This window comes from Molothrus aeneus, chromosome 8 (genome assembly GCF_037042795.1).
Source record: "Molothrus aeneus isolate 106 chromosome 8, BPBGC_Maene_1.0, whole genome shotgun sequence".
In the NCBI taxonomy this organism is placed as follows: Eukaryota; Metazoa; Chordata; class Aves; order Passeriformes; family Icteridae; genus Molothrus; species Molothrus aeneus.
In genome coordinates this window covers 30,220,506-30,233,399 of record NC_089653.1, presented here as the reverse complement: position 1 = coordinate 30,233,399, position 12,894 = coordinate 30,220,506, and the positions used below count along the sequence as shown (strand labels likewise).

The window sequence follows — 12,894 nt, the reverse complement described above, 5'->3', positions numbered from 1 at the left end:
AAATCCTTTAGTGAATAGGAGAAAAACTTGATTTAAAAGCACAGAAAAACCTTCTCCCTTAAGATATCACTTCTTCTAGTAAATCTCTCAGATAAGTATTCCTGTGGATTATTTTTGAGTTGATTTTCTGTTAGATTGTCTGTTTAATTCTTTTACACCATTTGTCCAAATTAGTTAATTCAGCTGTTCTACTTCCAAGTTAGCTTTTTAATGTTAGGAGATTTATCTTGAAGCAAATTTTTCCCCCCAGCTTTTAAAACACCTCTATGAATAAGACACACACAAGAAAGCTTGCTATTAATTGCAGGAGATGGAGCATTGATACCAAATAGACCATTAGGTATTGGGTCCCTTGAGGAACTCATGAATAGAATTATCTTTGAATTTCCCTCAAAGAGATTAATTCTTCATTAATGCTGAATTGGTCAAAGTAATGGTAGCCAAAAAATTTTAATGTAGTTCACTTTTGTGTAGTTTTGTATGCATCACTTATTTCCACAGCTGATTCATTCTGAGTAGCTGTCCTCTGAGATTGTCAATGAACCACAGAAGTGGATAGTTGTGCTGATATTTTATTATTGTAAGCCATCTATTTTAATGGTTAGTCATTGGGAAAAAATACTTTTTTTTTTTTTGTTGCAAACATGATGTCCAGCTGTATTTTGGTGCTAAGAGAATTTACAAAATTTCTTAAAGTTCTAAAATGAAATGTTTTGCATACAAGCTCTCCAGTCTGGATCAGTATGGGGGTATAGCTGTAGATACAGAAAATAAAATACTTAAGTATGGCTGTATGTAAGTAGGTTTGTCACCCATGTTTTTTTTGTTGTATAGGAATGTTCTATTTAGTTTAAATGCAGTCACCAAGGAAACACTTTACAGGCAAAATATTCTACAGCTTTAATATTCTGAACTGGTTTTATTCAGGGAGAAAAAAAAAAAGTTTCCTTTATTTGCTATTATGAGAAACAAACTTGAAAACTTCTGTCTTGTTTTCCAGAATAAATTTTACATAGAAACCAAGCTTAACAGAGACTTAAAAGATGACCTTATAAAGCTGTTTACGGAACACGTTGCAGAAAAGCACATTTACAACCTAATGCGTAAGTACAGCTGCTGAATTTTTCTTACAGTGGGAGCCTGGAGAGCCAGGCTTCAGGTACTGTGGAGATCCACAGCAAAAGATACCAATGCTTTCAGATACTGTGGAGATCCACAGCAAAAAGGGATAAAATGCCAAATATTAGTGAACTTCAATACTTTGAGGCATGAGGAAATGTGACACACCTCAGCTTATTTATTTCAGAAATCTGACTTTGTATGAAGTAAAGTTTTGCTTGAGATCTGGAGATCCAATATTTATTTTCCCTTGTGATTTGTGATTATGGCAGAATGAGTGCTTTATTGTTCTGTTGTTTTTGCTGCTACTTTTCAGCTTCATTATCAAAATATTGACAGGTGTCATTAAGAAGGTGGAGTGGTCAGAGAGCTGTGCAAACTCTGTGGTTATTGCCATGATGTGCTGGAGTACTGCTGTGGGTGGTGAGCTGCAGGATGTTGCCAGCAGTTTGTTTCTCGGGTTAATGGGTTAATGCAAATGTAATGTGCTGCAAGTGACAGCCACAGGAGCACTGAAGGGGAAGTGTGAGTCCTGTGGTGAGCCACAGAGTTTGTGTGAAACCTACCACCCCTGGGAGGGTTTGTGTGAGCACAGGGAGCTGCTGCTGGCATGCTTGGCCCCCCAGAAGGGCAGCTAGCCAAGCACATGGCAGTGGAATTCACTGCTCCTGTTGTCTTTGCTTGGGTAGCAATGCCCTGCTCTGTCCAGGCAAGGGCTGGGGGAAAGGAGCTTGGCTGTTGTTTCAGGCTCACTGAGAGGTGAATTCCTGGGTGAGGGGTGGGTGACCAGGGTGGCTACAAGGTCAGGGAGCCTGGCACCCTACAGGGATGGGAGATCATCAGCTCTGATCAAGTCTTGTTCTTGCCATCTGGAAAAGTGACACTAGGAGCAGATCACTTCTCCTTAAAAATAGCAGAACCATGAGAAATGCCCAGCCATGGGCCTGATGTTTTATTTTGTGCTAAAGAGAATTACTGGTATGAAACGTGGTAAGATGATTGCTGCGATAAGATAATGGAAATTTGGTTGATAATTGCCTTAAAATGTTTGCATTTTTCAGGCAAAGAATTTTTTTTCCAGTGGCAAGGCAAAGGTGTAACAGTGGATAAACCTCTGACAAAGGTGATGTCAGATGTGTTGTTGCTAGGTAATTAACTTTCTGCAGTGATAATAGCAGAATCACACAGAAATTGCAGATGAACTGTTGAAAGGAAAAGACCTGTGATGTTGTGTGTGTGTGTGTGGAATCAGAAATACTTTTCCCCAGCTCTGTTAAATGCAGAAGTAAAATGAAAAAAGAAAAAGAAAGGTAAGCTGTTTGTGTTGCTGTATATGAAGTCTCTTGTTTAATGGGCAAGAAGTTCATTTCCTTGGGTTCATTTCAGTCTGACCATCAGTTTATTAAAGCTAAGTTACTTGGGTTTTATCTCCCTCCTAAGTAAGATGATAAATACTGACAGGCATGAACTCCTAGCTGTGATCTGATTTAATTAAATCTTGGATTTATAAATTGAGTTAAAGTATGCCTAAATAAAATTTTAAATTTGCTAACAGGTTCTTGGGAAATAATTGAAGATATGTTGCACATGATGTAGTACTACAGATGTGCTGAAAAACTTCTAGTATTGTATTTTTTTCTGCCTTTCTCAGCTGTTTTTTCTAGCTTCCTGGAATTCAAACCAAAATAGATGAGTAGTACCTTGCTTTTTGGAAATGTAAGGGCTTTATGAAAATAGAATGCAAGTCAGTGTTTGTTACTTTGCTTCTCAATGTCAGTATGTGGTGCTCTTTGCTGATATTTGATACAGATTTGGTTCAGCAAAAAATGTTTCTCTATTGTGAGGGGAAAAAGTACAGATGTGAAGGGGGATACCTTGGAAATTAAAGGAAGTTGTGATTGGTATGGAGAAATGGAATCTTGGGGCTGTTTTTTTAAAGAGATGCTGCAACTGCCACTTCAGTGAGAGGAAGCCTGCCTTCCCTCTGTTTGAAAATAAAATCAAATTACAAAATTGGTTTAATCCATTTGTGATCTAGACTTGGAGGGTCAGAGTAACATCTGCTCTCTCTCCTGAAATTTGTTGCTATGTTTGTACAAAGTGGGTTTTGTTTATAGTACCTTGTTATTCTCTCAGAGCCTGGCATTTCTATTTGAAGCTGTGCTCAGGAAGGACTGTAAGTACACTTCAGGTTCATTTGATTTTTGAAAAAAATCCTGCTCTACTTCAGAAAGAGAGGGAGGAGAAGCCAGAAGAGCAGTGCAGGCCCAGTCTCTTCCTTGGCCTTGGATCTCACCCAGATTCCCCCAGGCTGAGTCCCCTCATTCCTGCTCTGCCTGCTGGGAGGCAGGAAGGTGCAAGATCAACACCCGTCTCTGTGCTAGGAGCACTTCTCTGAGCACTTGGTTGCAAAAATTGGAGTGATCAAGGTGTCAATTCATTACTTACAGAGGAAATATTGCCTAAATGAACATTACTTTGGGAAATTTTTCCTGTACCACTTTGGTTCCATTTGGGGTTTGATAGATGATTTTTTTTTAAAGCACTTGACTATCTGGAGGACTTCTCATTAGTTAAAGTAAATACATAATAAAAACCCACAATACACAGATCCATGAACACAGCTGTTTGTGAAACACTTTTACACTCAAACATTTATCAAGTCGGTGCTCTTCAAATTAAAGTGGGTGCATTTGAGCTAAGTGAATATAACCTGATTATTTTCTTTACAAAGCCAAAGCTGGCTCTTGCTGATAAGACTGCTGCATTCAATGGCTTGGGAGAAGTTGCTGTGTGCAGAACTGCTTAACTGAATGTAAAAAGCAAAGATACAGCATCTTATTTACAGGCAGCTTCAGAAATGAGTGTGGGAGGGGGAGAAGGTGCAGATAATATGCCCATGTCACTAGGGAAAGGGGTGGTGGAGAATGTTGTTTTTATTCCTGCTACAGTCCTGCATGAGGTGACTTGTAAGCAGAAAAACTCAGAAACAGATTTATTTTCTCCTTATGCAGCCACTGTCTCTTCTGATAGTCCTGCAGTGTAATGTCTGTGCCCTGGAAACATCCTGCCTGTTTATTCTTGTCTAGAAAACTGGCAATTACTGTGTGAAAGTGAATAGCAGCTCCTGAAACTCTCTACTTCTGGTACTTGCAGTAGGTAAAATTCAATGGCAGAGTATTTGCGAGCAACTGCCATTCTTCTCCTTTTGGATATTGGCAATTTAGTGCCCAAACCAAGCTTGCTTTTGAATCTAACAAAAGAGGAAAAGCCATTAAGAACATAGTGTTGTGTCTCCTTGGTGGAGAGATCACTTGGGTTTAAATTACAAGAGTTTGCAAGTATTCCTGTTCTCTTCCTGAAAACTGAAGAAAGGAAGGCGAATGCCAGCCTGTAATCCTGCTCTGGGTGGTCGATGATGTTCCCATACTAAAATAAAAGGCAACAGAAAGGTAGGCTGGTCATAGAGGTGAAAGCTGTTTCAGAGGACAGTCCTTCCTCTCCTTCCTTCTCCTAATTCTTTGCTGTAGTACTTCAGCCATTGATATCTATGTGTGTAGAGCTGTTTCTTGCCTTACACGTTCCTGTTTTGAGTTCAAGAAGCGTTTCTTACTCTTGAAAGAGCAATGTGCTGGTACGGATCATTCAGTATAAGTTGGTTCTTCCCTAAAAAAACCATCTGCCTGCACTTTTGTACAGTAGATATCCAACTGAGTAGTCAGGTGAATTTTATCAGAGGTAAAATAGCTTTGTGGTGCCCTTCTGATTTTGTTCTTGTTGCTTAGGGTAATTACAGAATTAGCCACTGAAGCCTGAGCACACAGAGTGGTTACTGTGTGTGAATTCTGAAGGTGTGTGGGCAGTTGCAGAATGTAAAAGTCTTTATGTCAGTGCCTGTGTGAGTTCAGAGCTAAAACCCAGTGTAAAAATACATCACATATGTTTGCCAAAGTAGAAGTTTTTCTCATGGTCTCCAAGAAAAAGTTCTTTGAAAAAAGTCAGGAGGAGGGAGACCACTCACAGCCCACTTCATTGTGTTTTTAGTTTCTCATTAGTTACAGAGGAAGTCTTTTCTCTGAAGATCTTTACATATGACAGCTTTGTTTCTTTCTAGTTAGGTCACTTGGAGTCAGATGAGGGGAAGAGATCTTGTTGTTCCATTTTCTTTTTTTTTTTTTTTTGGACGTGTATTAAAGTTCAATAGAAGAGCTGTTTATGTTGGAAAAGCTTTTTTCTTTATAAAAGCAGGAAAGATATTTCCAATGCATTGCTACTTTCTAAAAAGTACCAGAAAAGTTAACTCGAACATTAACAGTTATTTAACAGTGAAATTGTCCAGCTTTTTGATTCAGCAGGTAGAAATGCAATGCAAAATTCTAGAGAATGGATCTGTTTATATCTGTTAGAAGCTGATGAATGCAGCAGGGAGGATGTTGCCTGAGCAGGGATTTTCCTGTTGCTGTGCAGTGCCTCAGTAGGGGTGTTTGTTGCTCTGTGGGCACCCAGCCCTACGTATTTAGCAGCTGTGTTTTGCTGTGCTGACCTCCCAAAGCCTGTTGATGTCAGTGAAGCAAGGGATCCTCCTCATCTCTTCAGCTGTGTGCTGCTTTGACAGAATGCCTTTCATTAATAAGTGCCATGTCCAGCTTTTGTTTGTGAATACAGAACTCTGTTTGAGAGGAGCAGTGCAAAAGGCTGAGAGAAGGATTGTGATTGATGCCAAGTTCATGGCCTGACTCTACAGCTACAACAGAGACCACAGGGCTTGTTTTGATGTGTGCTTTTATTCACTCCCCTTGCCTCACCCTTTGGCACAGATAGACAAGAAAAAGATGGATTGAATTGACATTCACCCTTGTTTGAGGTGGCATTTCTTCCCTCCTCCTCGATTTTGTCACCTGTCTCAAACAATCTGCACATGAGAAGCAACCTGTTACTGCCTTGATGCACAAACTGCAGAGAAAACACCTGACAAGGGGAATAAACACTCTCATGGTGTCTCAGCTTCTTGCAGAGAGCATTGCCCCCAGCCTTTCTGTATGCTGCTGACATTGAAGAAGTTGTTCTTTGTGCTTCTCATTACCTTGTCACATTTAATGACTGTTTCAGAAGGAAAATGATCTTGTTCTTGAATGTCTGTCCCGAGCTGCTTTTGACAGCAGTGCCTGGAGCATCATTACAGGTTTGCTGCAGCAGAACCACGAGCTTTTATCTGAAAGGGTTGGGCCCTGTAGGAAGAGCTGGGGTTTCATTGCATGGTTTAGGCTATGACTGCATCAATAAGTGGGGTGGTGTAAAGGGAGCAGATACGAAATGCCTCCCTGTTGGTGTTGAGGACCCAGTGATCACCTCTCCCTGCTTTTGGAGAATTTTATTTCCTCCTTGTTCATGTCAGACAGGGACAGGGAGTAGCAGTTTCAGCACATCTGGTTTAATCTTGCCCAAAAGGAATTAAAGTAATATGCTTCAAGACAGCTCTGTCATACCAACTGAGGAGCAGCAGTGTGGGGATGATCAGTGAATTTGCTTCAAAATCACATTTCTAATCTGAACTAAAGCTTTAATATAGAACCTGCCCTCAGGAGTTTGAAATCATTATTTTTGGTTTGGGATTCAGGGTGACTACTGTGATGACAGAAGCAATGTGTTTTAAAAATGTCTTTTTTGATTACTGAGGCCCTTTCCTTCTGCAATATATTGAATGTTAGCCTCTAGACACTGCTTTGCTTTCTCCTTAAACTCTGAAAAGTTAGTATGAGAAGAAAATCTGCACAACTCTACTCTGCCATGTTCATAAACTGTATTTCTTGCTTTTAAGTTTAAGAATGGGACAGAAAAAAGGGAGATTTCTTTAAAAAAGAAATATTAAAAAAGGCAGAATGACTGGCCTGTGGAGTGACTCTGTCCTTAGAATTAACATATGTGTCAGGATAGGTTAAAATGAAATCAGGTTTCTTCCTCAATACCCTAAAAATGAAGAAACGTAGTGGAAGACTAAGAGAATATGCCAGTTAATACCAGTGGGTTTGTGCCAGACTAAACCAGGGTAATTTCTGCTAGAATTCCTCTGAAACTAAAAGCTAATGTACTCTTTTCCTCAGCTATGAAGGTGTTGAGGTTCCAGCCTCTGACAGTAATTGATTTGGGGGCAAGAGGGTTCTGTAGTGTAAAAAGTCCTTTTTTTGAGATGTAGGGAAGGGATGCAATTATTCTGAAGTTCTTCATTAAAAATAATTGTAAAAAAATTTTATGCATGTACAGGATTGTGAATTTCAGTATTTAATTTCTAACTTATTTTATGTTGGCAAATAGTTTAATCACTTCAAGGTTCCAATTCTAACCTTCAGTGTTCTCCTTCCTTCTGTTCTTCCAAATATTGATAGACACAGATAAGGGATAGTGAAAATCAGCTGCGGTATTGTTCCACTTCTTTGGAGCCATGGGGAGTGTGCTGGGATACTGCTGTTGCAGAAACTCCTTCAAAAATCTTGTCACATGAATGTCACCTTTTCTTAGACCTCAGCAGACACCTTTACACTCTGCAGGAATAACTAAGAGAGCTTTTGTAGCTGTTAATGTTTTATACCCTCTGTGCTCTGTAGATCTGATGGAATAATCAATATTTACATGCTCAGCAGTTCAAGGGGCCCATCACTAATATTGAAGTCACAGCTGTAATTTGACAGCTAAGGACTAAGTAATTGTGTTGTAACAATACTGGAAGCAGTCTGGGTTGTTGCCAAGTATTGTAGAACACATTCAAATTCTTTAAAGAACAATCTACATGCAAATTTTGTCTCTGAACTAAACCTTCCATGAAAGAATGCTAGGCCATTTTAAAAACTTGCAGCTACATTTCTTATTTTCCTTGTTTCATGTTGATTGGGTTGTGGCACCTCAAATTAAGTTGGAAAGTACAGTCTCAGGTAATGCCCACCATGGTTAATCTAGCTCCTTGGCAAAGAAATAGGAATAATATTCCAATTTCAATAAGACCTCATAAAATTATAAATGTGAAAATACCAGCCTGTTTTCCAATTATACAAGTCCAAAAGCATATATCTCTACATTTATAGCTTTGTTTTTCATATTTATTTTTTTTTACAGCACTGAATATTTTCCATGTGATTAAGATTTGAAATTTTTATTTTGTAGCATTTTTACTATGTACTTAATAAAGCTTTTGGTCTGTGTAATGAGTATTTTTAAAGTAAGCTGTGGCTTTATTAAATGCCTAGTGGTAAGTGCATAGTAATAAAATTTTTCTATGTTTTTTTTTCTGATCTACATTTTAATTCATTACAAATGTACACTGAATTTAAGTTGGTAAAAATTTATTTTTAGTTCTGTTTAAAGGAAGATAAAACCCCTGGATCATGAGGGGTTTGATATAACTGCAAATGTGAGGGTTAAGCCAAAGAGAAAGTTAGTTTTCATTCAAAAGGCTTTTGAAGTTCCAGATCAGTAGTTAACATGGAGGAACTGAAGAAGTGAAAAGGTAATATATGATCAAGTTGCATCAGACAATTTAATAGCAAAATAGGCAGCAGGTAAAAGCAAACAAACAAAAAACAAACCAGAAATGCCAAATAACAGCAATAAAAAACAAACACAGAAACCTGACCAACCTAGAGAAAACCACAACCCAAAATGGCAATAACAAAACCTTTCCAGCTGCATTTTGGCTGGCAGCTGTGGCAGTTCCCTCCCTGTTTAATTGCTGTTGGCATTGGGGTTCAATCCAGAGGTTTGCATGGAGTGGGATAAAGGAACCATCTTCAGGGTGAATGGGATTTTATCACAGTGAAGTGGAAATGTTTGTGTGGTCAGATGGACCTCGAATTGTTTGGCTGAGGGAAAGATAATTTATCCTACTACAGAATTGACTCCATGGGACCTGCAGGCCTTCCCATGAAGGCAGAAATGCTCTGCGCTTTTGTAAGGGCTCAATTCCCCGGGAGTATTGAGGTTGTCACTCTGCACAATAACACAGACGTTGCATACACTGTGGAATTAAGTCCTGAAAAGCCCAGTTTGTACAGCAGGACAAAGATCTCCAGCATCTGTTTATGTTAAGCAATGGCTTCTGCTGCCGTTGGAGACTGGAGAGCACAGCTGCCTAATGCCTTGGTGTGGAAGCTGCTGGGGCTGCTTTTAGTGGGAATATGGTTTCTAATTTTTTTTAAGTTGCATTATTGAGTAGTGACAACTTTGAACACATCTGCCTTAGTCACACTTAGCTTTGATTTGTTGAAATAGCTCACTTAGAAATTCTGTTCGATTACTACAGAGGGAGGAAAAAAGCCCAGAACGTTTCAATGTTCTGCCAGAAAAGTTCCATCTTCAGCAAGTAAAATAAATCTATTTTCAAGGGAATGTTGAAGGATAGACAAAGCTTTTTAGAACAGCTAAACCCTAGTTTCTGCAAGTCAGTCTTGAGGTATGAACAAGTGAATTTCAACTTGTTGAGATATCATCTGCTACTCCTGGAATTACTGGGCTCCTGGATCTTGCCCCAAGTGCCTCACTTTAATTAGGAGTGGCTTCAATGTTCATCAAGGGCCGTGGTTCTCCAGTGCTGCTGTGCAGCATTGGGGTAACTTGGTTACTGCAGAGTACCTGAAGTGTTGCAGGTTCACACCTCACTTACTCCAATACTGTTCATTCACTGTTTCTCAAGAATCCTTGAGGCCATTTTGAGTATTGTGTTCAAGAATATTTCAAAGTATTTTGTATCTTTTTGCATTTAATATTTTGCATCATGGCAACCCACACTTCTCTTCTTTGATTCTGCCAGTTCTTATTTTCCAGACTCTTTCCAGGTTAACTAACTTGTTTGCATGTTAGTTATGTAGTCTGTAGAATGTGGTATTAATTTGTGAGTGCTATGGAGGTGGTCAGATGGTGTCATGGTGCCATTACCACTCTCATTCAGCTGAGGTTCAGCTTTATTTTGCCTCTCCCTCCTCTATCTTGGTAAATGCTGCAGGTGCAGTTCTGGGAGTGGGTACAAGGAGTCTGTGCAATTTCTGTGTTGTAGACTCTGACTAATTATTCTAATACAGCAAGAGTCAAAGCCTTAGTATTTGTTAGTGTTTTGTAAGATTGTAAAATAACAACAGAGGTAATTTCGGCACGTCTGGCAGAGCTGTTTCTCTTCTTGAGTGAGCCTCCCAAGAAGTAATACAGGATTGAATGAATGTCTGAGTTTGTTTCACTGCAAAACTGAAGGTGAATTAATGTGCAAAGAAGTTTTACATCTTCACATATTAGTTTACAACTTTGTCTTTAAATTTACATTGAGATCTTTTGCTTCTATCCAGAGAGGAGTCTTGTTTGCTCTTATGGAAATCACTCTAAAAACACAAATCCTACAGCAAGTGCCATTTGTTTTTTGAGGCTTGATGTTCAGCTTTTGGACAAGCTGGGTTAGTTCCTACTGTTCATGCTGCTTACTGAACTGGATATTCTTTAATTTTCTTTAATGAGAATCAGGAAATACATGCCATTACTTTTTTATCTTGTTGAACATAATACTGTCATGCTTGTATTTATTGCCTGTAAATCAGGAGTGAGTGATTTAAATCTGCTTTGCAGCAGGTGATGTGTACATTTGTAGAAAGCAAGATAAGAAATGTTAATTTCTGAAGCTGCAATAATGAAGATTTTTTGTTTTAATTAATTTGTTTTGCATAATTTAATGTCTACATATGAAGAACAAATTCACAGTTCTTTGGATACTCTGCAAATCTATTGGTGATGCTTAGGCTGAAGTGGCCACAGTCTAATTAAAGATATAAATATTTGAATGTGCACACACATTGTTTGGATTGTTCATTACTGTCACATAAAGCACTATGCCCATTTTAATTCTGTGATTTCCAATTTTCTTGGCTGTCAAGAGGCTGTTTGACAAACCTTTAGGAAACGGGCTGTAAATATGTCATTACAGAACAAATCACAGGCTCTCATACCCTCAAGGCTTCTGCTGAAATGAGCAAGAACTTTTAAGATATCTCTTTGTAAAACAATTCATCCATAACAGTTAAATATAACAACTTTGATTACTTGAAGGTTAGAAAAAGTACTTTGTTTTCATTTCCCTATGACATGAGCCACTTAAAGAGTTTCAGAAAGAGAAGGAAAAACATGCTACTGAAGATTTTTCTTTCTATTTAAGTGTTCTAGTGGCAGATGCTGAAGTCAGGACTGGAGATGCTCTGAAGCTTACAAAGCAGAGCCTCTCCAGTGGAGGCCCAAGAGACAGGTCCCTTGGGTAGAATTGTAAGAGTCATTTCTGCTCCTGGGGTGGGCACAGAAAGGTGCTCCGCTGGTTGGTAGAGAAATAAAAATCAAGATGTAGCAGTTGGTTTACACTTTCTTAATTTCTTTCTTTTGTGTCTGTGTGTTTTTGTAATTCAGATGTATGTACAAAGCTCATATAAATGCAACCAAGGACAAAAACTTGTACATCACAACATAAACAGTGAATGTGCTATTGGCAGGTTTTCCCTCAAGAGGAAGGTGCAGTTATTAACTTGTGTTTAAAAGAACAACTTTTCTTCTTGGACTTTTACAGTTTTTGCACTACAAGTGCAGATGGACTTTCAGTCCATCTTAGTTTTGTGTGCAGGATTCTAAATGCTGTAAAGTTAGGATTTGTGGATCTTCAGTTGTTTGACACACTTGGTATGAGTTTGCTTCAGTTCTGTGTCTGAATACTTAAAGCCATCACCTGCTTGGTTTTGCTGAACCTCTGCTACCTCCAATGAATGAAAAAGAAGTTATAACACATTTTCACTATACATAATTTGAGCAGGATACTTCTATCTAAAGGCGATGTTTTATTACTTCTGAGAATAAGTTTGAAATCAGATACGTGGTTGTTTTCTTTGTGAGGACATCAGGTGCCAAAAAAAGCACCATTAATGTATTTTTTTGATTAAAATAATCTATGTGTAAGAGTCTGTATTTCTTGGTTGGACAAGTTGTTGATTGTGTTAATTTTGTTTCAGCTTTACTTTTGGAAGCTCAGTCAACACCGTTTCAAATAACTCCTTCAACCATGGCAAATATTGTGAAAGGCCTGTATACACTACGACCAGGTAAAAAGGAAAAATGTTTGTGCTGATCTCATCCTGTGATTGCCATTTGTTTGCCAAAATGTGTTTGCTCTCTAACTAATGCACAGTTAACAATCAAAGTCTGTTGTGTTTTGTGCATCATAATGCTCAGTTCCACCCTGGAACCCTCTTGTTGCCTATCTGTCATCTGGGCAAGGTACTGTGTGAATACCAAATACTTTAAAAAAAAAACAACCCAGCCCTCTGCTCTGGAGACAAAGGGAAGATGGATTCCTTTTCTGTAGAAATAAGGAAAGAAGGATGTTAATGGGTCAGTCATGGTATTGAAATGGTGAAAGTTGTATTGAGAGTTACTCTTCAAACAACCAGATCTTGGCATGAGGTGAATGATTGACTGTTTCTTTTATGAAGCCATTGTTTTGTTGGTATTATTTCACTTAATTTAACTTGTGAATACATTGTGGCATCTTATGCTATAACAATTGTATTGAAAGGAAAATGGTGTTGCAGACTTTAATCGATTTTGTACAAGAATCTTCCAAATTTTGGAGAACTGAGGAGAGCCTTACCCTGTATTTCAGAAGTTATTAGAATCAGGAAGTGTTCACAATATCCATAAATAAATGGTACCTGTTTGCCTTCCTTTTATAGTACTGACAGTTTCTTACTGTGGCATGCCTGAGAGGATTGT

At 38.5% G+C, this 12,894-nt stretch overlaps 1 protein-coding gene across 1 annotated transcript in view; it reads left to right on the top strand.

The window, feature by feature from the left end:
* Positions 1-12,894, top strand: part of CACUL1 (CDK2 associated cullin domain 1) — a 44,110-nt gene that overhangs the window by 23,250 nt on the left and 7,966 nt on the right. The window contains exons 5-6 of the mRNA XM_066554918.1: positions 1,001-1,103; positions 12,135-12,224. Coding sequence (XP_066411015.1) covers positions 1,001-1,103; positions 12,135-12,224 — 193 coding nt within the window. The remainder of the gene's footprint in view (positions 1-1,000; positions 1,104-12,134; positions 12,225-12,894) is intronic.